A 22,846-nucleotide genomic window follows, 5' to 3' on the forward strand; every position below is an offset into this window, starting at 1 on the left:
CACCAGTTGCTTCTCAGTTTGGTCTTTTACTTTCAGATTAACAAAACCAGCCAATCCGTGTATTTTGTTATGGTAGCCCAAGCAAACTTATACAGCGTATCTAGGAGCAAACACCTTCTTAAGTGGGCAAAGGGGCTATTTCTTGGCATACACCCCTCTCCAGGACCATAAGCAGGATGGGAGGTTTGTCTGAATGGAGCTCCTCCCTGACACTCCTGATCCACACTAAATACCCACCTGAACTGAAATGTGCAAGAAGATGATGTGGAAAAAGTCAGATGTCAGATGCAGAAGCATGTATCTTGTTCCTAGTTGCCTATGAGAGGAGAACGGATGAATGCGCTGCCTTAAGGCTGAAGTCCTTGCATGTTGGATTCTTTAAAAAATAAAAACCAAAAAAATGTATCCTGCAAAACCATGTCAAGCAACACAGGCTTCTTACAACAGAGCTCAGGAATATCTAGTCCTTTCCAGAGCAGCCACAGACACACATGCTCTTCGACTTAGCCTATGGGAACAAATGATTCACATAAGAATTAAAATTTTGGACGAGACCCGAGGAGGGGCCTGTGCCTGTGGGAAGGCATCCTGAGCGGCTGTCCTGAGTATGAGTAATCTAGCTGCTGTGGCACCACCCCAGCTGGCTGCTGTCCCAGCACTGAGCGGAGTAATGACTAACCAGCTTCCTCTGGGAGGGAGGAAACAGTTAAGATCTTGCAGCAGCTGCAATCACCTGGGCGTGGCTCTCTTGTCTGACTTCGGCTTCAAGGATCCTGGGCCCAGGAGCAGAAGCAGGAAAGCTCTGCCGCAGTGCTTTCCAGATGGCTGAGTTGGACCTGATGGCCCCAGGGCCGCTGCCCGGGATCACAGCTCACTCCCTGGTCACTCTCAGCCCAGACTCCGGGTCAGCCAGCCCAGCAGAAGAGGACAAGGGCTCCGTGGAGAGCCCCCAGGGAGAGGTGGAGGGTCCGGGCGCTGGCTCCCAGGATGGTGGCGGTGGTGAGGAGGAGATCCCATGTGACTTCTGCCTGGGGACCCAGAGGGTGAAGGCGGTGAAGTCCTGCCTGACCTGCATGCTGAACTACTGTGAGGAGCACCTGAGGCCGCACCGGGAGAACAGCAAGCTGCACAGCCACCAGCTGACAGAGCCGGTGAAGGACCGGGACCTGCCCACCTGCCCTGCCCACCACAGCCCGCTGGTCGCCTTCTGCCGCCCGGATCGCCAGTGCATCTGCCAGGAGTGTGGTCAGGACCAGCACAAGGGCCATGCCTCAGTCTCCCTGAATGTTGCCCGCAGGGACAAGGAGGCAAGTGCCGGGGTCCACCTGGGAGAGGGAGGGAGGAGGGTGCTGTGCCGGGGAGGGGCTGGGCCACACTGCAGCTCCCAGGGTGCTCACTTCACTTCTGAGCTCTGGGTTCACCTGAGAAGGACATTACCCCAGTAGCTGGCAGCACCCAGTGGCAGTATCTATTTCATTTGGCTTTGGAAACTGAAGTAGGTCACTCTGCCCCCATGGAAGTCCTGCTGGCTCCGTTATGGCTCTGCCTGTGTCTCTCTCCCCATGCTGGCTTGTTTCCTGCTGTTTTTCATGCCGCTGCCGTCATTGTTACATGTTTGGATGTGGGGTGCAGAAGCTCTGGGGCTTGGGGCAGAGATGGTCCCTTTTGCCTAGGTCTCTGTGGCAGTCAATGAAATGTAAAGCTTGGCATAAATTCAAGAAAAAAGCATCAAACCTTTCCCCTAATTTCTCTTCTTCCCTCTCCCCCAAACAGGAGACCAGTAGAAAGTGCCCCCCTAGAGGTACCCAGGGTGAAATTCAAGAGCTTGAAAGGGGCTAAGATAACATAGAGTTGGAAACTTACCTCCAGGCACAATGTCAAGGAAGCTTGACTCTGGGAAAATACAAGTTCCTTATCAGATAGAGGAATCAGGAGAGATAGAAACACCATACTCATAACCTGTAATTTTATTCACATCAGATAGGGGAACTGTTTCTAGAACAACTATCCCTAAAGCTGAGAGCCTAGCGTTCTTGGGAATGGATTTAGGAACTTTGTGTACTTTGTTTCTCAGCCTTGCACTTCCCAGTGAGGAAGTGCAGTTGCTTTTGTCCCACATTTCCTTGTATTCGCACTGCTGGCGGTTTCTGAGCTGCTCACTGCTCATAGGGCAGGCCTGTCTTGTCAGTCAGGAGGCTTCTGGGAAGGGTAGTTTACTTGTCAGGCCCCTCCCCCTGCCCTTTCTTAGGCATAGATCCCATTAGTGTTAGTGGGAATTGTTTTTGAAAAGTGCTGTAGCCCAGATGCCAGTGAGTCTCTGTTTCCAACTCTGGGAGCCACTCGACAATGGTTTCTAGAGTTTCCAGTGTCAGGGAAACTCCCTACTTTCATAACCGTGAACAGGCTCTGCATGAACAGATAGTCAGGTCAAAGGGAAAAGCTCATACAACTGAGGAAATTAGTCTCTACTGAGCACTGCTACATGCTAACTGCTCTCCGTGGATTTTCCCACCCAGTCCTCAGATAACTCTGTGAGGTGGCGATCTTTAGTCTCCACATTAGTCTAAACTCGCACAGATGACTAAGTCATGGAGAGAGGAGTGAAAGCTCCTGGGAGCCACCCCACTGGAGGAGCCCGAGGGAAGGACCCGAAGATCACAATATGATAACCTAACTTTATTTTGTACTAACAACCTACCACACATATAATAGAAATAGTAAGACAAAGTGCACTGCTTTTTCCTTTGGGTATATGTCTGGATTTAATTACACTTTGCTGGCAAAGTGGTGTGTGTACATGTTGAAAATCAGTCTCTACGAAATACTGCAATAGATTATACAAGGAGATGGTTCCACCCCCATCCTGCATCTCCATCTCCCTCCCTAGAGGCGAATGCCAACATCTACACTTCCTTCTGTTTTCTTTTTTAAATTTAATTGAAAAATTTTTTTAATCCTCACCTGAGGATATTTTTTTCTATTGCTTTTCAGAGAAAGCGGAAGTGAAGGAGGGAAATGGAGAGAGAGAGAGAGAACTCAAACATCAATGTGAGACACATCCATTGATTGCTACTGGCTGACTCCCTCACGCACCCCAGTGGGGGACTTGGAGCAAACCTACAACCCAGGTGTGTGCCCTTGTCTGGACCTTCAGTGTGTGGGCCAAATATGCTAACCACTTAGCTCACTGGTCAGGGCCCTTCTGTTTTCCTTAAGGAATGTTCTATGCCTGTAGTAGCATAGACACAATATGCATTTTAAATGTAGTGTACACTGATGCATTACAGAGACTTAGGGTAACTGCAATTCTGAGCAAAAAGTTGTGTAGAGCATGTGTGGATCCCCAAATTCAGATGCCCTAAGAGTGGTTCTCAACCTTCCTAATGCCGCGACCCTTTAATACAGTTCCTCATGTGGTGACCTCCAATCATAAAATTATTTCCGTTGCTACTTCATAACTATAATTTTGCTACTGTTATGAATCATAATGTAAATATCTGATATGCAGATGTATTTTCATTGTTCACGACCCACAGGTTGAGAACCGCTGCAAGGGAACTGGTAGGATAAAGTAAAGACAGCTGGGTAGGGGTTCTAGGGAAGGTTTTAGTGCTTAAAGGCAATCATGGTGTTCAACACGGTCTGACAGCCCCAGACCCCAGATTTTTGGCGATGGCCCCAATTCACAGGCTCTGCTTTCTGGTCTGCCTAACAGAGTTCTTGTCCTGCCCACCCTGGGTCCTTGTTTTCAGCTCAAATAGTCAGTTTACTCTGTAAGTGGCAGCCATGCTCTAGATGGCTTTGCCAAATCTTAGGAGCCAAAAGGTTTTCTGCCAGGGGCCCAAGGTACTAGCCCAGAAGACCCAGTGCCTCAAAGAGGCTGCAACTGCCAGCAGGATTATTTTGAAAGTCTTATTAGACGAAATTAAATTCCCTTCAGCTGGCCCAAACCTGCTGGCATCACTTGCTGAAGGTCACTTTGGATCGTGTTAGGGCTAATTACTCAAGTAAGCATGTTGTGCATAGAAAACTGTAAATAGCATGGTCAGCCATGAGGACACAAAGTAGCCGAAATCTGGCATCAGTGCAGAGCAACTTACATCTCAGTTAACCAAGGAACCCTTTCGGAAGCTCCCCCGGCCTTTAGCTATCCCAGGGGACAAATGCCGAGTTTGGGGAGTTCTGGGTGTTCTTTGATTATTTGTTCTATTCTGCTAGACTCTTCCTAATGGGGACCTCAGCACTTCCCTTTGCTCCAAACCAGCTTCCCAAGGCCCCTGCACTTCTAAGAGCCTCTGGTCTTACTTCCTCTCCCGCCTCCCCATCTCAGGGGAGCTGTGCAGCGAGCTGTGCTAGGTGCATGCATGGGAAAGTGTGCACTCTCTCTGACTGCTGTCCTGTTTGTTCTGCCCCAGAAAATGCACAAGGTTCTTTCCTGTTTTTCCTCAAGTTTATCACTTATTATGGAGTGCTTCCTCTGGGCAGTGTCCTCATGGCTGACCATGCTATTTACCCTGTCTGTCCTTAGGAACAGGAAGCCAAGGCACATTCTCTGGCTCCCCTGAATGCCAAAGGGCTGGGCAACACAGCTGCCACGCGATCGAAGAGGGCGTGGTCGTGGTGCTGAGGTCAGGCAGGCAGGGTTCTTGAGGGAGGGAAGACTGATCTGGGCCCTGACTCAGATCTGGAATTCCATTAGTGACGGGCCATCACACTCAACCTCAGCACTGGTTCTGGGAGCTCAGGACTGTGTGCTGCCCGCAGACACAGCCTCCGTGTGGAACAGGAGCCCAGTTTCTGAGAGCCCCGATATCAGTGCATCTCTGGGAAGCAGTGGACCAGCGTCGCTCACAGCCTGTTTGCTGGCATCCGGGAGGCAGTGAGTGAAGGCCTCTCAGGAAGAGAATTTCTCCTAGACACTTTGAGGAGTGCCTTGGACTCAGTCTTATGTCACTTGTTTTTCTTAAACATTCCACCAGGCTGCACGGTGTGTCTTTCAAGAGCAGGGAGGATGTCTTAGTTCACTGGGCTGGCATGTGGCCGGTTCTGACCGATGACTGAGGAGTGAAGTCAGGTGGGAACCAAATGCACTCCCGAAGGACCAGCATCCTGTGGAGGGAAGTACCAAGGAACGACCACAATACAGAATGTTCTGCTCTTTTCTCATGTCTCTGCTCTTCCTATTTGCATCTCTAATCTGGTTCCTGGCCAAGGAGCTCTGGGTGGCCACCTTTGTCCTGTAGATAGAAACGAGGACAATTCTGTGACATAGTCCTGTGGCCCTGCACCAGAGGGGATATGAAATGACTTGAAGGTAGTACAGGCAGCAACCAGGTCTCCAGACCCCAGATTCAGTGCCTTTTGTACATTTGTCATTGCCCCACTGAAGCAGGCAGGACTCTGTGCCCTTCAACGTTGGGCTGTCTCCACCATTGACACTGCTGTCCTGCTCGGGCGCCCTGGCCTGAGATGTGTATGGCTGGCATCGTAGGAAACCCTGAAGCCAGAGTCTGAGCCACCCCATCATTTTCCAGGAGGAGGAACAACTGGAGATACTGGTTTCTCAAAGTGACCCCACCTTTTGTGGTAAACAGGAGTGACTTCTCTTGGGGTGACTCACTCAGAGAGGTCACCATTAGGTTCGTAGGAGCCTTTTTCTCCTTTTATGGTGGTTTGCAGAAGTGAGAGAAGTGCTTCCCTGGAGACTCTCTGGGGTCTCCCTGTGGCTCTGGCTCACACCAGGGCTCACTGTTTCACCACATTCTCACAATGCCAGGCTGCTCTGTTGTGTCTGTGTCCACTTTTAAACAGCAGCTCACGTTCCTTCCCCTCCTCTGGAAAAGGTCATTGTGTAAACCTTTTAGACCAGCAATCGCCAACCGGTGGTGCACGGACCACTGGTGGTCTATGAGGTCTGAAAGGTTGGTGACCACTTGATCTGTTTTAGACAGATCAAGATTCCACAATTGCCCCCAAATAGGCCAGATCCCCTCCCCCATTCTCACTCCTGGGCATCAGGTCTCAGGAGTGGGAGGGAGGTCACTGGGGTTCCCTCGACTCCAAGTCAGCGCCCCCGAGCTGAGCAAGCAGCACCTGCCTGCCAAGGCTCCCTCACTGGGAGGCCTGGGTGTCCCCCAGGTTTCAGTGGGAGAAAGGAGAGGCACTTCATTTGTAGCCTCTGAGTCCTATTAGGGCACAATGACTCACAGCTTTGAAAGCAGACAACCTATTAAAAGCAATTATAGCTAAAGCTATTCTTTTTCTTTTTTGCTGTCTCATGCCCTTGTGGAAGCAGGAAAGTGAGAGGGCCTTGAAAGTTTTCAAAGGCTTATGTTTCATCCCTTGGCACATTTTGTGGCAGATAGTGCTTAGGGTGTCCCAGGAGATGAAGCTGGGCAGTGGGGTCAAACCGAGGTTCCCAGGTGGGCACTTGCCTCGCTGGTTCACTAGACCTGCCTCCAGGAGTGAACAAGAATGTGAGGTGGAAAGCAGCTGTGGCAGCAACAATACTAAGGATACTGACGAAGGTGACGGCATCCCTGGCATTGATTCAGCATTTACAATGCTCCAGCTACTGTGTAGAGTTCTTATTAACACAGGCTACCTCATTTGACTCTCACAGGAACCCTGCAAATTAGGACTTCACAGGTGAAGAAATGGAGGTCCCAAGGTGTTAAGTAGATTTTTTTCAAAGTCTCAGCTGCCGAGTAGAAAGCCTGGGGTCCCCTCCATCAGCTCCAAGCCCATGCTCCTTGTTAGGTTATTCTGGCCTAGGTCAGATGGCCTGGACTCAACTCCATAGTTCACCTTTCATAGGTAGCTTGATGTTATCGTCTGTAAAATGGAGATAATGACCTTAACTTAATATGGGTGTGGTCAGGTTGATATGAGGTAATCCACATAACTGCTGAAAATAATGACAAGCCTGCACCATGTATGTGCTCCCTCACTGGGAGGTGCCAGGAGGTGCTGGCACACAGATGACCCTGGGCACCTCCACTTAGGGTGCTTTGGGCTGACTTTGAGAGCAGCTTCCGAGCTCAAACTCTCCTTTCCATGAAAGTAGGTGGAGAGTGCTATGGCTCCTGGGATCTTCTGTGTGCATTGGACTCCTTCCTACTTAATGCTGTCCTTTTCTTTTCTTAGGCTGAGCTTCGGAGCACCCAGCTAGACCTGGAGCGGAAACTCAAGTTGAATGAAAATGCCATTGCCAGGCTCCAAGCCAATCATAAATCCGTTTTGGTAAGGCTGGACTGGGTCACCTGTCAGGCTTCAGTACACATCTGGATGCAGCTGCAGGCTCAGCTAGGCCCATCAGGGTTGTAGAACATGGGGCTGCAGGCCCCGGGACTCTTTGGGGTTTCTCAGCAAATGAGAATTATAGGAACAGATGCAGTCAGCTACACCACTGGGTGGCTAACCTTGCTGTTGGGATTTTCTATGAAATTAGTTTCAGGCTCAAAATTGGCAAGTGAGTTACTTTTTCATAATATAGAGTAAAAGTAAGACTAGTCCTGTAATAACAGCATTATTTTTACATTTGTATATTTTTTCTTGAGCAGGAGAAAAGGGTGTGGGGGATTGCAGGGGGTGTTTAGATAGAGCTCCAGGAATCACACATAATCTTTGCTTCTCCACCTGCATGTGTGTCACTAGTCCCATGTTTTGGCAGACAGAAAAGAAAGTTGAAAACTGCTGGATTAGTGGATGGTAGTTGTTAAGGTCAATGGTGTGCAGGCTACTTAGTGTTAGTCTCTCTGGTTTTATGACCACTTTGCATATAAACTGTATGTAGACTCAAAAAGTCCCACAAATGTTTCTCATTAGTGGCAAACCAATAACCACTACTCAGAAGAGAACTCAATACACCTAACCTGTGGCAGTGAATCAGCAGCAGCATCTTTGTATAACAAGAACGATTCTATTCCATCCATCCATCCATCCACTCATCCATTCATCCATCCATCCATCCATCCACTCATCCACTCACCCATCCATTAACTCATCCATGCATCCCTCCCTCCATCTACCTACCCATATGTAATGCATGTATTCATTTCAACTTAATTTCCTCCTCCTTAGTGTTTACAACTAACTAGCTCCTGAAGGGTAAACACCTCTTTTTTTACCCACATAATCATATGAAAACAAGAAAAACAATTGCCCATTTGAAGCCTTATAAACCTTCAGAGATTGTTGATTTCCAGGCTTAGCATAATCTGGACAATCACACAGAGCACCTTGCCTTTTTTTGAAATGTTCTTTCATTTTCAGACACTTAGATTCCTACCCAGCTCTCTTCCTAATTGCATGGTAACTGGGAGAGGTAGTTATCACCAAGTCACCATGTACAAGGGACATGAAGGCAGAGATATGATAACACTTGCCTGGGGCCTCCAGACTGATGGAACAGGTGAACCTGGGACTGTTGCTCCTTGACCTAAGAATGACTCAGTACATTGGCAGACATGTGCACCATCCTCTTTACTCCATCACCTTTGGCACTTTGATATGTTTGTGGCCCCTCCTTTCCATCATCTTTATTTGTCATCATTTGGGCAGTAAATTAAATCCTTCACACATTCCATTTACATGCAAGGAAGAAGTACTTCTCCAAGGGAACGTTTAGGAGTGAGAGGCTACACATAATAGTGGAAGGGTGAATCCACCAGCATCATTTGAGGCCTCCTGTCTACAGCTCCTCCTCAGAAGGACCCCTCTAGGGAGGGGGATTTGGACCCTGAAGTTTGTGTTTAGTCTTATGCCTCTGAGCTTCATGAAATCATGCTTCTATGAGGAACCTACATGTCATCATTATAGGGAGTAAGTGGATTCCTCTCCTTTCCCACAACATCCCAGGCCAAAACCAACCTTGTCTTGCTAAGGCAATAGGAAAGCAAACATCTGGCCAGAAGGACTGAAAATTATGGATTCTCTTCCTGAAGAAGAATCAGAAACGAGCCGTGTACAGCTCAAGAGTGACCCAGCTTGTTAGCACCAACAGAAATTTCTTTTTTTCCTGTTCATGTAGTTATTCCCTTCTTTTCCTCATAATAACCCCTTGCCCTCATCCTGTAATTGGGACACTGTTTGGGTTTCTGCCGGAATTGGTGTTCTCTGAGCTGCAATTCTTTTTAATTCCAAATAAATGCTTGTTGCCTCTGAGGAAAGAATGAAAATAGGAAATATATAAAATGAAGTCACTTTCACAAAGCTGATAACATTATTAACATTATGGAGGCTGAGGCATGAGGCAAGACTCTAATCTTGTTCTAACTATCCTGGGAACTTAAACTTTCTGAACTTTCCAGACCTGTGTCAATGCCTGGATCCCCATCTGCATATACCAGACCTCCAGGAACCCCAATTCCCTCCTGAAGGGCTCACATACCCAGGCCACCTGATATCCAAGTGACATTCATTATACAGACCACTGGATGTGGCAAGATCTCCTGGGACCCATCTCCTAGGTTACTTGGCATCCAGCATCCAGACCACCTAGCATCTAGTTCTAGGGCTAGGAGTGTAGGGCTCATTATTCATGAGAATGCAATATTTTTACTATATTTTAAGAAATCTTAACTATAGTAAAAGAGAACTTTTTACTAGAAGAGCTGAAGGCACCAGTACTTAAGAAATACCAAAGAGAAGCGGAAACCATCCACAACTTGGATGGATATTGTAAATGTGAGACTGACTGAAGGAAGGCATTTATAAGATGTTCACCTGTGAAAGATGGATGGATGGATGTCCCACATGCACAGTGCCATGTGACAGCTATCACTCTGAGTTTGTTTATCTGTTATTTGAATATGGCACTCACTCTGCACCAAACACACCCTAAGCATTTCATGCCTGGCAGGATGCCATAAACTTACTTATGCTTTTGGCGCTGATGGCCTCAGTGGGCTGTTTAAACAGATATAACAAAATGCTAAGAAAGCTAATTCATGCTACAGATTTGTACAAAGATGCCAAAATAATAGTTTAACTACAATAAATACAACTATAAAGTACACTAAACTCTTGAGTTTCCCTGGTAGAGAATTGATTTTAGAACTTTGAATAGCAGCCCGACTGTCAGAGCCGGAAGGCGTCTGGCACACGTACAATTCACTCTCTCATCCAGTGGATGAGAGCCTAAGTGAATGACAGGTACACATGTCCTTTTACATGCTGGAGAGTATCTCTTTCCATAACCCAGGGTTCATATGAGAATAAAGCTTCCTTTTACAATAGAAAATTGTTCCTTAATCTGTTTATCAGGTTTACGTTTCGGTGTGTTTAGCTTCGATAACGGTGGATGCCTTGCTAACAGGTTCTTTGCTGTGCCCCCCTCCCCGCCTGGCCAGGTGTCAGTGTCAGAGGTGAAGATGGTGGCTGAGGAGCAGTTTGGGGAGCTCCTTGCTGCCGTGAGGAAGGCCCAGGCTGATGTGATGCTCTTCCTGGAGGAGAAGGAACAAGCTGCTCTGAGCCAGGCCAATGGCATCAAGACGCACCTGGAGCACAGCAGCGCGGAGATGGAGAAGAGCAGGCAGGAGCTGGGGAGGATCGCTGCCATCAGCAACACCGTGCTATTCCTGGAGGTACGGCTGGGTGGGGGCAGAGGTGTCTGCACAGGACCACCAGGGAGTGAGCTGGCAGATGTGGGGAAGAAGCTGCCCCCTGAACAGTGGGAGCAAGGAGGGCAGAGAGGCAGGTCTTGATTCAGCAGAGCACAGGAGAACAGGCAGGGCAGGGGAGACTTCGCAGAACCAGAAGCTAAAACCAGTCAGGGCAGATGAGTACTGCTCAGAAGGTTTGAGAAAGCATGTATACAGACAGAGAGGTTTGAGAAAGCATGTATGCAGGCAGGGAGGTTTGAGAAAGCATGTATGCAGGCAGGGAGGTTTGAGAAAGCATGTATGCAGGCAGGGAGGTTTGAGAAAGCATGTATGCAGGCAGGGAGGTTTGAGAAAACATGTATGCAGGCAGGGAGGTTTGAGAAAACATGTATGCAGGCAGGGAGGTTTGAGAAGGCATGTATGCAGGGAGAGGTTTGAGAAAACATGTATGCAGGCAGGGAGGTTTGAGAAAGCATGTATGCAGGCAGGGAGGTTTGAGAAAGCATGTATGCAGGCAGGGAGGTTTGAGAAAGCATGTATGCAGGGAAAGGTTTGAGAAAACATGTATGCAGGCAGGGAGGTTTGAGAAGGCATGTATGCAGGCAGGGAGGTTTGAGAAAGCATGTATGGAGGCAGGGAGGTTTGAGAAAACATGTATGCAGGCAGAGGTTTGAGAAAACATGTATGCAGGCAGGGAGGCTTGAGAAAACATGTATGCAGGCAGGGAGGTTTGAGAAAGCATGTATGCAGGCAGGGAGGTTTGAGAAAGCATGTATGCAGGCAGGGAGGTTTGAGAAAGCATGTATGGAGGCAGGGAGGTTTGAGAAAGCATGTATGCAGGCAGAGGTTGAGAAAGCATGTATGCAGGCAGGGAGGTTTGAGAAAGCATGTATGCAGGCAGAGGTTGAGAAAGCATGTATGCAGGCAGGGAGGTTTGAGAAAGCACGCTGATTTGGGGGATTAGGTGCTTTCCCAGAGATGGAAGAGGAGGCTGGCCAGGCCTGGCAGGCATCTGGCTGTGAGAGAACTTTGCTCTTCATCAAGGAGTCACAGAATCGGTGGAGGACTTCAGGTGGGGGAGGGATGAACTCAGAGGAGTGTGCTTTCGAACCACTTATCAAAGGATCAGGGCATAGTACATAATTAGTTCCTTCAGATCCAATATCCCTAAACACAGATAATTTTTCTCTGTTGCATTTTTTAAAAAGTTCCCTTCTAGTTACAACAAATATAAATGTTTACTGTGTGAAAACCAGAAAAATATGAAGGAAAATAATCACCCATACTCCCACCACCCAGACAACCATAGTTAACCTTGTAATGAGTGAGAGAAAGAGAAGCAAAGACAAAAATATGGATGGAATGTCTTTTTGTTAGTTCCTTGCTTTCCAATATCAAAACGCGAAGAGACTATGAATCAAAATTTACCTTCATGTCACGAATTTCTCCAAAGAGAATATACACACTTTCTTTTCATTTTCCTTTTATAGCTTTAACATAAAAACTTCAATATGCACAAAATATCTTAGATAAGTTAACTTACTTACTTTGGGTAAAAATAATTTCCTTTTCCCCAAATTGCTAGCCAGCTGACATGACAACAGCTATTGGATAACCTATTCTTTCCCCACTGGCTACTTTTATCATGTGTGGTTCAAAATCTACATACAGTGTTTCGATGTTCATCTACCTTTCTCTCTATCAGCTCTCTGGTTTGGACTGTTTCTTCTTTCTCACTGATCTATCTTACCGTTTTGGTATAACTGCTTCCATCGCTAAGTTTTATGCTGTACCCAGTCTGCTCTTCAATGCTTCAATTACGTTTGAGTTTGGATAACGTGTTACGCCTGAAAGCAACATTTCCTGATCACCACGTTGTTTTGAAGCATCACTGACTTAATGTGATTATCTCTGCGGAAGCACTTTTCAAACTCCGAATCGCAGTACAAGAATGAGAGGGAATCGTGAACTCGGGCAGGGAGAGCAGCCAGCCTTCCTGTTTGAGGTCTTATCCCTGCACCTCTGAGCACCATACAGGTTCCTCCATTCCCCACTGTGGCTTATGTCCAAATTATTTTAAAAAGTCCTGAGGGTGTGAGCATAGCAGGAATATCACCTCCTTTGGCTGTTGGCATTAAATGTCTTCTTGGCTCCAGTCTGGGCTGTGTATTGGAGCTGCTCATGGGCATCTAGTATCTCTTGATTTTTAAAAACCCACTTTCCCAGCTTAAAAAATAAGTGGTTTCTATGTTGCTAGCCCCTGAGCTGCACGTCTGACATACTTCCTTTGTGAAGTGCACATTGCCATCGACCCATTTTACAGCAGCAAAGGGGGACAGAATGAGGAGAGCAGCCAGTTAAGGAAACGCAGAAACCAGGGCAACGCCGTGCTTCCCTCCCTGCAGGAGTACTGCAAGTTTAAGAACACCGAGGACAGTGCCTTCCCTAGCGTTTACATAGGACTCAAGGACAAGCTCTCGGGCATCCGCAAGGTCATCACGGACTCCACTGTGCACCTAGTCCAGTTGCTGCACAACTATAAGGAAAAGCTCCAGGAGTTCGCAAAGGACGGTGAGAAACTTCCTGTGGGCTGTGGTGTGTGTCTCTCAGAGTGGTTGATGGGGAAGGTGAGAGAGAGCGCCAGGGGAGGAGGCGAAATCAGGGGCACGTCTCATTTTCAAAGCCATCCTTTGGCCAGACTGTGTTCCTAATGGACAGGTCTTGATTTCATTTTACAATTGAGACCCAGATAAGGTGGGCTAGTCACATCATGCCATTGGCTGACATTTCTATGTCTCTCAGATTGCTAACACCTATTCTTTTAAGTGAAATACAGGCCAGTCTGACATCTTTTTCAGGCTATTTTGCTTGATCCATGAGAGAAATGTGGTCCAGTGACCATGGTTCTCTGAGACATGATGAGGCTCCAGCCCCATCTCCCTCCAGGAAACCTGTGGAAGGGTGGCTGGGAAGACCTGCTTCTGAGTTCTCCTGACCCCCCGGACAGGTGTGCATTCACAACTCTCTGACTTTCTAGAGGAATATGACATCAGAACGCAAGTGTCAGCTGTGGTCGAGCGCAAGTATCGGACCTCAAAACCTGAGCCCAGCACCAGGCAACAGTTCCTCCAATGTAAGTGTGAGCAGCTCTCTTCCTGGTTATTGATGTCAGTGCCATGCTCTGCTGAAGCAGGAATGCCTTCTCTCACAGAGGTTTCAGCTTCTTGCAATCTTTGGTCTATCCCTAAATGGTACATTTTGAAAAATGTAATTACAATTGTTTTTAACTTTTCACTTCGAAACAATTTCAAACTTAAAAAAAATTGCAAAAAGGGGACAAAGAATTCCCTTGTACTTTTTATCCAGCTTTTCCAAATGTTAACACTTTGCATAACTTCAGTACATTGATCAAAACCTGGGAAGAAACATTGTGGATACAGTGATACTAACTGTTCAACAAATGTATTCCCGTCTCACCAAGTGTTCTAACCAATGTCCTTTTTTTAACCTAAAGTCCAATCCAGGGTCACAGGTGTTTCCATGCCTCCTTAGACTCCCCCAACCTGGGTCTGGTCCCTCAGCCCTTCTTTGTCTTTCACGACCTTGGCACTTTTGTACAGCCTTGTAGATACCAAATAGTTCCCCATGAAGTCTGGCTTGGCCAGGATTGCATAACACATTGTCCTGTCACGATGTGGTATTGACCTGCTCTGTTAGCATTATTACAACACTGCGCTGCCAATCGACACTTCATGATGGTTAACAAGCCCATGAGGTTTCATTTCCTAGTAGAGGAAGGACTGCATCTGCATGTGAAGGCTCATGTTGGCGACATGGCTAATTCATCTTTTTGGAATACGCCATTGAACTCTGCTTCTTCTTATTTTTGGGGATGACCCCTGGCTGACCAACTCCTGGGCCCCTTTTTCTCCAGTTATCACATGCAGCTTCAGGTTCTGATGCCTGCCTCCTACTCCTGCCACTGCTCTGACTTTTCCCAGGATCTCTTGGTTTCCACACCGTTTCTATGGTTTATTCTTGCCTTCTCCTGGCAGAAGAACATCTGTATTTTACAAACAGATATGATTAATACAAGAAGCCAAATACCCTTCATTCTTAACATTAAAACAAAAATGACACATATTATATTATATAATCTATTTTCTTTTGCATGACAAATATATTTTTGTACACCCCATATTAACTATTTCTATGTGAATGTTGTTATGAACCTTTAACCTTTATAGACTCAGATGTTTCACTTTTCAAAGTTCTGGGGCTCAAATTGCCACCTTGACCAGTTGGAGCCACTTGTACGCTGGCCTCTTTCTCTTTTAAACATTGGCATTCTGCCTTTGATATCCTTAGAAGTATCATTGCTTTTAGGGCTATTCCAGACCCATTCTGGCTTTCTTGTCCCAAAACATAGAATCACCTACCCTCCAGGGAGTCCTTCATCCCCTTAAATGAGAGGAACATCTTTGTTCAATATCTGGATGCCAAGGATTGCCCAAGGAGTTGGTGGTGGGTAAGAGCGATACTGTGGATACTGTTGGGGCCACTTTTAGTAACAGTTGCAGACTATATGCCTTTGATGGTCCTCAGTTTACACTCATTTTTGCCTTTAATTTCCTGCACTGCTGTGTCCTTTATTCCAGGATGTAGTCTCATTGACTACTAAGAATTCCTCTTACCAAAGGAATTGGGAAAGCTCCGGGTTAAACTGAGAACTTTTTAAGTTAATGGATTTTAAAATAGCCTTTAATATGTGCATTCATTTGGCAAGCATATCATGCACATCTTCTCTGAGATAGAACCCCAGGAGAGAGTCCCACATAAAATGCGCCTCTTACAGATAAGAAGGAGAACAAGCATGAAACAAAAAAAATATATATTACCCATTGTGATGAGTACCATGAAGTTTAAAAAAGCCAGAGTGCTCAGTGATGGGAGTGATTTGGATCAGGGAGTCACGGGGAGCCTCTTTAAGGACAGGAATCTCAGCCGCAACCTGAAAGGATCATGACATCATGGAAAGAACGGCCTGTGCTAAAGTCCTTAAGGGGGTTCAGTATTAGGTGTGTCTGAGATCAGTGGAGAGGACAGTTGACAAGGCTAGAGACACAGTCAAGGACCCTTCATGCAGGGCCAGGTAGGTCAGGGTGAGGGGTCACTGCTTTATCCTAAGAGCAAGGGGCACCACCCAAGGGCTATAAGCTGGGGTACATGATTCACCTTGACCTATATCCTGAAACAAACACTGTGGCTCCATCCTGGGGAAGGTATGAGATGGGGGCACGTGAAAGCAACATGACCAGCAAGGAGCCTGTAGTCCTAGTCTGGACGAGATCCATGGGAGGGGGTGGGTGAAGCAGTGCCCTCGAGAGAAGTGGGTGGCATCCAAAGGGTTTGCTGATGCCTGTGTGTGTGAGGACGGCCAAGGTGGGGGTAAGGATGAGAGCAAAAGAAATGTTGCAAATAACTTTAGTGAGATTTGAGCAACTGGGTTCATGGAGGTGCTATCATTTTCTGGGACTGGGAAGAGATGTGTGGGGATTTTTTGAGAGTTCACCAGGCTAAATATTGGTCATATATTAACCGCCGCCCCCCCCCCCCCCCCGCCCACACACACACACACAAAGAATGGATAAAATGTGCCAACACTGGGTAGAATTGTGCCTGGTTTTTAGCACGTATTTGTTGAAAGAATGAATAAGTGAATCTATGGATTTTATTTCTTGATTCAATTCAGCAAATAATACAGGAAATGCCAAGCAATTCGAGCTTCAGAAAGACAGGAAGTGGCGTGACTTATTGAAAAGGACCTGGGACCACTTCCAACATGTGTGTGCATTGGTTTCTCAAACAAGCAGTTCTCTGAGACACCAGCTGGGTGGCCTATGATTTAACTCAATTCTGACACTGTCTACCTGGAGATGGTGTCAGATCTCACCGGCTAAGGGCTCAGTCCCAGGAAATTGCTCCTACCCAACTTCAGATGCTGTTCACAAGTAATACGTTACCCACAACTTCCATATAATTTGGCTACAAATTGTAGGTTCCCATGACCTCTCCTTGGTTGGATTAATTTGCTGTAGCAGCTCACAGATCTCAGTTTATTACAGGACATGGTAGTGGACACAGGTGTACAGCCAGGTGAAGAGCTACAGATGGTGAGGTCTGGGCGTGTTCGGAGCTCAGGAGCTTCTGTCCCGTGGAGTTGGGGTGCGTCACCTCCCAGGGTGGATATGTTTACCCACATGGAAGCTCTTCGCCTACTAATGGGATTTTTAAATGGAGCTTCCTCGTGTAGGCACGATCAAGTCACTCCATTTTCTGCCCCTCTCCCTTCTTTGGAGAAGTGGGGGTGGCACTGAAAATCCCAACCTTTTAATCATGGCTTGGTCTCTGCCCCATCCAGGAGCCATCCAGAGGCCCACCCCAGTCACCTCAATAGAACAAAAATCAGTCCTATCACCCAGGAAACTACAAGGGTTTCAGGACCTCTGTGCCGGCAAGGGGTGGGTGCAGGGACCAAGCATGTACTTCTTATTATAAATCACAATATCACATTGTATTCCATTTTCTGGTTTGCTAACCACAGGGCAGCAACTGTCTTCCAGGGTTCAGAGCAGCCTGGGTAAGCAGAACAGAGAGATGGGTGTATTCTCATACTACAGAGGATGGTCAGGTTTGAGTTGTTCTGTTGACTTTCTGACCTACTCTCCCTGACTTCCGTATCTCCTCAGATGCTTGTGATATCGCCTTTGACCCTGACACGGCACACAGGTATCTCAGGCTGCAGGAGGACAACCGCAAAGTCACCAATACTACACCCTGGGAGCATCCCTACCCGGACCTCCCCAGCAGGTTCCTGCACTGGCGGCAGGTGCTGTCCCAGCAGAGCCTGTACCTGCACAGGTACTACTTCGAGATAGAAATCTCTGGGACAGGCACCTACGTCGGCTTGACCTGCAAAGGCATCGACCGGAAAGGGGAGGAGCGCAACAGCTGTATTTCAGGAAACAACTTCTCCTGGAGCCTGCACTGGAACGGGAAGGAGTTCTCGGCCTGGCACAGCGACACGGAGACCCCGCTCAAAGCCGGCCCTTTCCGGAGGCTGGGCATCTACATCAACTTCCCGGGAGGGATGCTCTCCTTCTACGGCGTGGAGCCCGATGCCATGACTCTGGTTCACAGGTTTGACTGCAAGTTTTCGGAGCCAGTCTACCCAGCCTTCTGGCTTTCCAAGAAGGAAGACACCATCCGCATTGTGGATCTGGGAGAGGAGCCTGAGAAGCCAGCACCAACCTCAGTGGAGGCTGCTCCTTAGACCCTGGATCCACATTCCAGACGTTTGCTAACCGCAGGGCAGCAGCTTGCCCTCCGGGGGCAGAAATCTCTGCCAGGGGTCGCTGGCTTGAGAAACATGTGGGTCTGTGAATGAGGACAAGAGTCACTGGCTTCTCCCTTCTGCTCTGTGCTGTGCTGTTCTTCGAGTTTGTAGTCATGTTCAGGTGAAAGTCCCTTTTGAATGATTCTTGAGTCTCTCATCTTTGAGTGACATCCTCCTGTCTGCTCAGGTGAATGGCACATTGTACCTAGAACTGGTAACCAGGAATCTTCAGGGAGATAAAAAAAAAAAAATCACAGAGTAATCGCAATAAATTGCTAACTTTATCACGCATTTCCTAGGTCCCAGACACTGTTTTGAGTGCTTCCTGTGCATGAACCCAGGGACCCTCATACAATTCCATGGGTGGATGCTCATATCAACCCCAATTTGAAGATGGGAAAACTATGGTCCAGGGGGGATAGTTAACTTGCTCAAGGTCACTGCGGTCACATGGTGAGTAGGTGACAGAGCTGGGGTTCAGACTTGAAGGGATGACATTAAACTTTTAACCACTATACCATGCTGCCTTCCTCACTAGATCATGGGTGTTGTGTATAAGGGAATAAACTACATGATGACCTGTTTACATGGCAACAGAGCATCCTAAACCCTCCTCTCAGAGTTTGCAAATCTCTTTGCAGCCCCCACCTCTGATGGGACTCTAGCTGTGCTGTAGCAGACGGCTCACTTGTGAGTTTTTGGGACAACAAGGATGATAAGAAGTGTGTTAGTGTAGCCAAGTCTAAGACCCCATGACTTCTGTCTGGGCAAGGGTCTCATTCCTCTCTCCTGAAGTCACCTAGAGTATGTGGACTTGTGATTTCTCTTTCAAAGGACAGTTTTTCATATATTTAAGGGTGGCTCTCACAACACATCCTCCCAGGAAATTCTTCACACTGTATTCCTCACTTTTCTTGTTTTTACATTTTATTTCCCATTTTTCTTCATGGTTTCCAGGTCTTTCACTCCCCTAGCCATTTCACCCTTCTTTCCACAGATGTGGAAATCCATAAGATTTATGGCGAACATTCACATTTTTTTATTTAGGCAAATGACAAACTATTTTTAAATGAGTTTCTGAGAATATAACTGAAAGTCCCTGTAGAAAATGTAACTTCTGGTTCTGTGTCAAAGCAAACCTGTTCATCCAGCTGCTGATCCCCTGGGAAAGAGGTAGGTGAGAAAAGAAAACAAAAATGTGATATTGTGATTCATAATAAGAAATACGTACTTGGTCTCTGCCATCCCCCACCCCCCCCGCCCCCCGCCACTGCCCTTGTTCCTGGGACAGAGCTCCTGAAACCCTTGTAATTTCCTAAGTGATAAGAGCACTAAGAGCATCTCTTGTTCTATTTGTCTTGCCTTTGAGCAGTCTGATGTTCCTATCTGAAGAGTACATTATTACAGCATCACTTGACTTTTTTCCAGAGACCCTGTATTATTTGTATCTGAGAATATATATGGTGTAGGATTTGGCATCTTTACTGAATTCTTAAAATTTGAATTCTATTGAATTATTTTTTTACTTGAATTTTAAATTCCATTACGTTGTTGCTGCTTGCTGAGGTGGTTTTGATTACTGACTCTATTTCCAATATATTAGCTCTCCTTCCTAGCCTAAAGTCACCTATACAATTGTTGCTGTACTTTTCTTCTTAAGTCTTGATCTTGTTGATACCTACATTGTTTAGGGTAGGGCCAAATACAGAATCCTGCAGCACGCAGTCAACACTCTTTGGGTTTAATTACTCAGTAAGTTATGCATCGGTAGAACTTCTGCCCCTTTATCCGCTGGACCCAAAGAAGACTCCTTTTCAGTGGCAGAGATCAAGCTAAGCACTCCTTGCTGCATCTCTATGTCTGCAGTCCTTGCTGCTCCTGTCTAACTATGCTTTCAAAAGAGAAAATGAGATCCGCTTGGCCTGCTTTGATTTTATTGAGCCCCTGTGGGCTGGTGGTGCTTGTCACTTCTCTAAATGGTCAGAAAATATTTAATAAACCATTTAAGAATTCTGCTGTGGGCTGACATCGTTTACTAGTCTGTTGTTTCCAGAACCTACCTTATTTTTCTTTATAAAAATCAAAACGATTTTCCTGTTCCCACCTTCTACCATTCTCCTTAATTTCTCAAAGAATAAAGCCTAGTGTTTAGTCACATTGACAAGATGTGTCTGTCATGAGTTATAATCTGTTTAGACCAGAATACTTGGCTCAGATGAAAGGAACCCTTTGGGTGTCTCCTTACCTGTTGTGAACTTTGTTCCCTCTCAGCTCTTTTCATCTGTTCTCAGTTCCAAGACTTTTCTTCTTGATATAAAAGATCAAAGCAAAATTGACAGTTGGGGATATTTGCTTTCTTTCTGTCATTGCCTCAACTGATAAGGCTTTTTTTATTCTTTTTCTTGGCTCCCAAACTGAAAATTGCCTAAAACACACAAATAATTTTTTGAAAGAAAATAAAGGCATATTTTATATTCTCTGTCATTTTCCCAACTGTGTGTGTTATTCTTCTGTATTTACCCACCTTTATTTCCTCTCATTATGTAGACTCATTCTGGAAAGAAAAACAAACAAAAACTGAACTCATCCAGAGCTCCTTTTGGTGCCAGATTATTTGGTTCCATCACCAGATCACTTGTAACTGGAAAGTCAGAATGCGATTTTAGCCACTGCATAAATGTATTCTATGTCAACTCTTTTTTTTTAATTATTTTTTTTATTTTTAATTACAGTTTCCATACAATATTATATTAGTTTCAGGTGCATAACCCAGTGATTAGACATTACATAACTTACAAAGTGATCATCCCAATAAATGTATTTCCCATCTGACATACTACATAGTTATTACAATATTATTGGCTATATTCCCTATGCTGTACTTTACATCCCATGACTATTCTGTAACTATCAATTTGTACTTCTTAATCCCTTCACTTTATTCACCCATCTCCAAAACTGCCACCCATCTGGCAACTATCAAAATGTTCTCTGGCCCTAACCGGTTTGGCTCAGTGGATAGAGTGTTGGCCTGCGGACTAAAGGGTCCCAGGTTCGATTCCAGTCAAGGGCATGTACTTTGGTTTCGGGCACATCCCCAGTAGGGGGTGTGCAGGAGGCAGCTGGTCAATGTTTCTCTCTCATCGATGTTTCTAACTCTCTATCCCTCTCCCTTCCTCTCTGTAAAAAATCAATAAAGTATATTTTTTAAAAACGTTCTCTGTATATGAGTCTGTTTCTGTTCTGCTTGTTTGTTAATTTTGTTTTTTAGATTCCACGTATAAGTGAAATCATATATATATATATTCTTATAAGTTTAGTAATGTTGCTTTTTAAAAAATATAGATTTATTGATTTCAGAGAGGAAGGTAGAAGGAGAGAGAGAGATAGAAACATCAATGATGAGAGAGAATCATTGATCGGCTGCCTCATGCAAGCCCCTGACTTGGGATTGAGCCCACAGCCCAGGCATGTGCCCTTGACCAGAATCAAAACTGGGGCCTTTCAGTTTGCAGGCCAATGCTCTATCCACTGAGCCAAACTGGCTGGGGATATATATATATTGTTCTTAATCCATTCATCTATTGATGGACACTAGATTTCTTTCATATCTTGACTATTGTAAATAATGCAGTATACATATGGTGTATGTGTCTTCTAGATTTAATGTTTTGAGTTTCATTGGATAAGTACCCAGAAGTGGATTTGCTGGGTCATCCTTTGTCTCTTGTTATAGTCTTTGCTTTAAAGTCTATTTTGTCTAGTGTAAGTATTGCTACCCCAACTTTTTTTTCCAGTTTCCATTTTTCTGAAATATATTTTACTATCCCTTTTTTCAGTCTGTCTCTTGTACACAGCATATGTAAGGATCTTTTTTTGTTATCTATTCAGCCACCATATGTCTTTTGATTGGAGCATTTAATCATTTGCGTTTAAAGTAATTGTTGATAGATATGTATTAGCATTTTATTATTCACACATTTTTTATATATTTTTCTTCTTAAATAAATCCCTTTAACATTTCTTAAAATACTGGTTTGGCGGTGATGAAATCTTTTAACTTTTTCTTACCTGGGAAGCTTTTTATTGGTCTTTTGATTCTAAATAATAGCTTTTTGGGGGGGGGGGGGGGATAGAGTAATCTTGGATGTAGGTCTTTGTTTTTCACCACTTTTAATATTTTTTGGCAATCCCTTCTGGCCTGAAATGTTTCTGTTGAGAAATCAGCTAATAGTCTTATGGGGAGCTCCCTTGTAAGTAACTACCTATCTTTCTCTTGCTGCTTTTAAGATTTTCTCTTTGTCTTTAACCTTTTGAATTTTAATTATGATGTGTCTTGGTGTGGGCCTCTTTGGGTTCATCTCATTTGCAACTCTTTGTGTTTCCTGGACTTGAAGTTGATTTTCTTCACCAGGTTAGGGAATTTTTCCACCATTTTTTTTTAAAGTAGGTTTTTAATTCCTTCTTCTCTCTCTTCTTCTTCTGGCACCCCGAGGATGCAAATATTGGTATACTTGAAGTTGTCTCAGAGGCTCCTTAAATATCCTCACTTTTTGGATTATTTTTTTCTTTTTGTTGTTCTGATTGAGTGTTTTCTGCTTCCTTATCTTGCAAATCACTGATTTGATTATGTGATTCATCTACTCTACTGTTGATTCCCTGTAATGTATTCATTTCAGTTATTGTAGTCTTCATTTCTGACTGGTTCTTCTTTATGTTTTCTATCTGCATCTTTATTTTTTCTACCTCTTTGTTGAAGTTCTTCTACTCTTCCTTTAAGTTCATTGAGCATTGTCATAACCAGTGTTTTGAACTATACAAAAGGAAGATTGATCTATTTTGTTTA

At 45.5% G+C, this 22,846-nt stretch overlaps 1 protein-coding gene across 1 annotated transcript; it reads left to right on the forward strand.

Annotated features, from left to right (window-relative positions):
- The first annotated feature begins 771 nt into the window (after window positions 1-771).
- TRIM16 (tripartite motif containing 16) lies at window positions 772-21,218 on the forward strand. The gene is made up of 6 exons (XM_070395354.1): window positions 772-1,307; window positions 7,147-7,242; window positions 10,353-10,586; window positions 13,010-13,175; window positions 13,642-13,737; window positions 17,354-21,218. Exons 1-6 carry the CDS (start codon window positions 822-824, stop codon window positions 17,935-17,937), a joined length of 1,662 nt encoding a protein of 553 aa, XP_070251455.1. The 5' UTR covers window positions 772-821; the 3' UTR covers window positions 17,938-21,218.
- The last annotated feature ends 1,628 nt before the right edge of the window (window positions 21,219-22,846 follow it).

This window comes from Myotis yumanensis, unplaced genomic scaffold, assembly GCF_028538775.1.
Source record: "Myotis yumanensis isolate MYYU_CA2020_CCGP unplaced genomic scaffold, mMyoYum1.0.hap1 SCAF_16, whole genome shotgun sequence".
NCBI lineage: Eukaryota > Metazoa > Chordata > Mammalia > Chiroptera > Vespertilionidae > Myotis > Myotis yumanensis.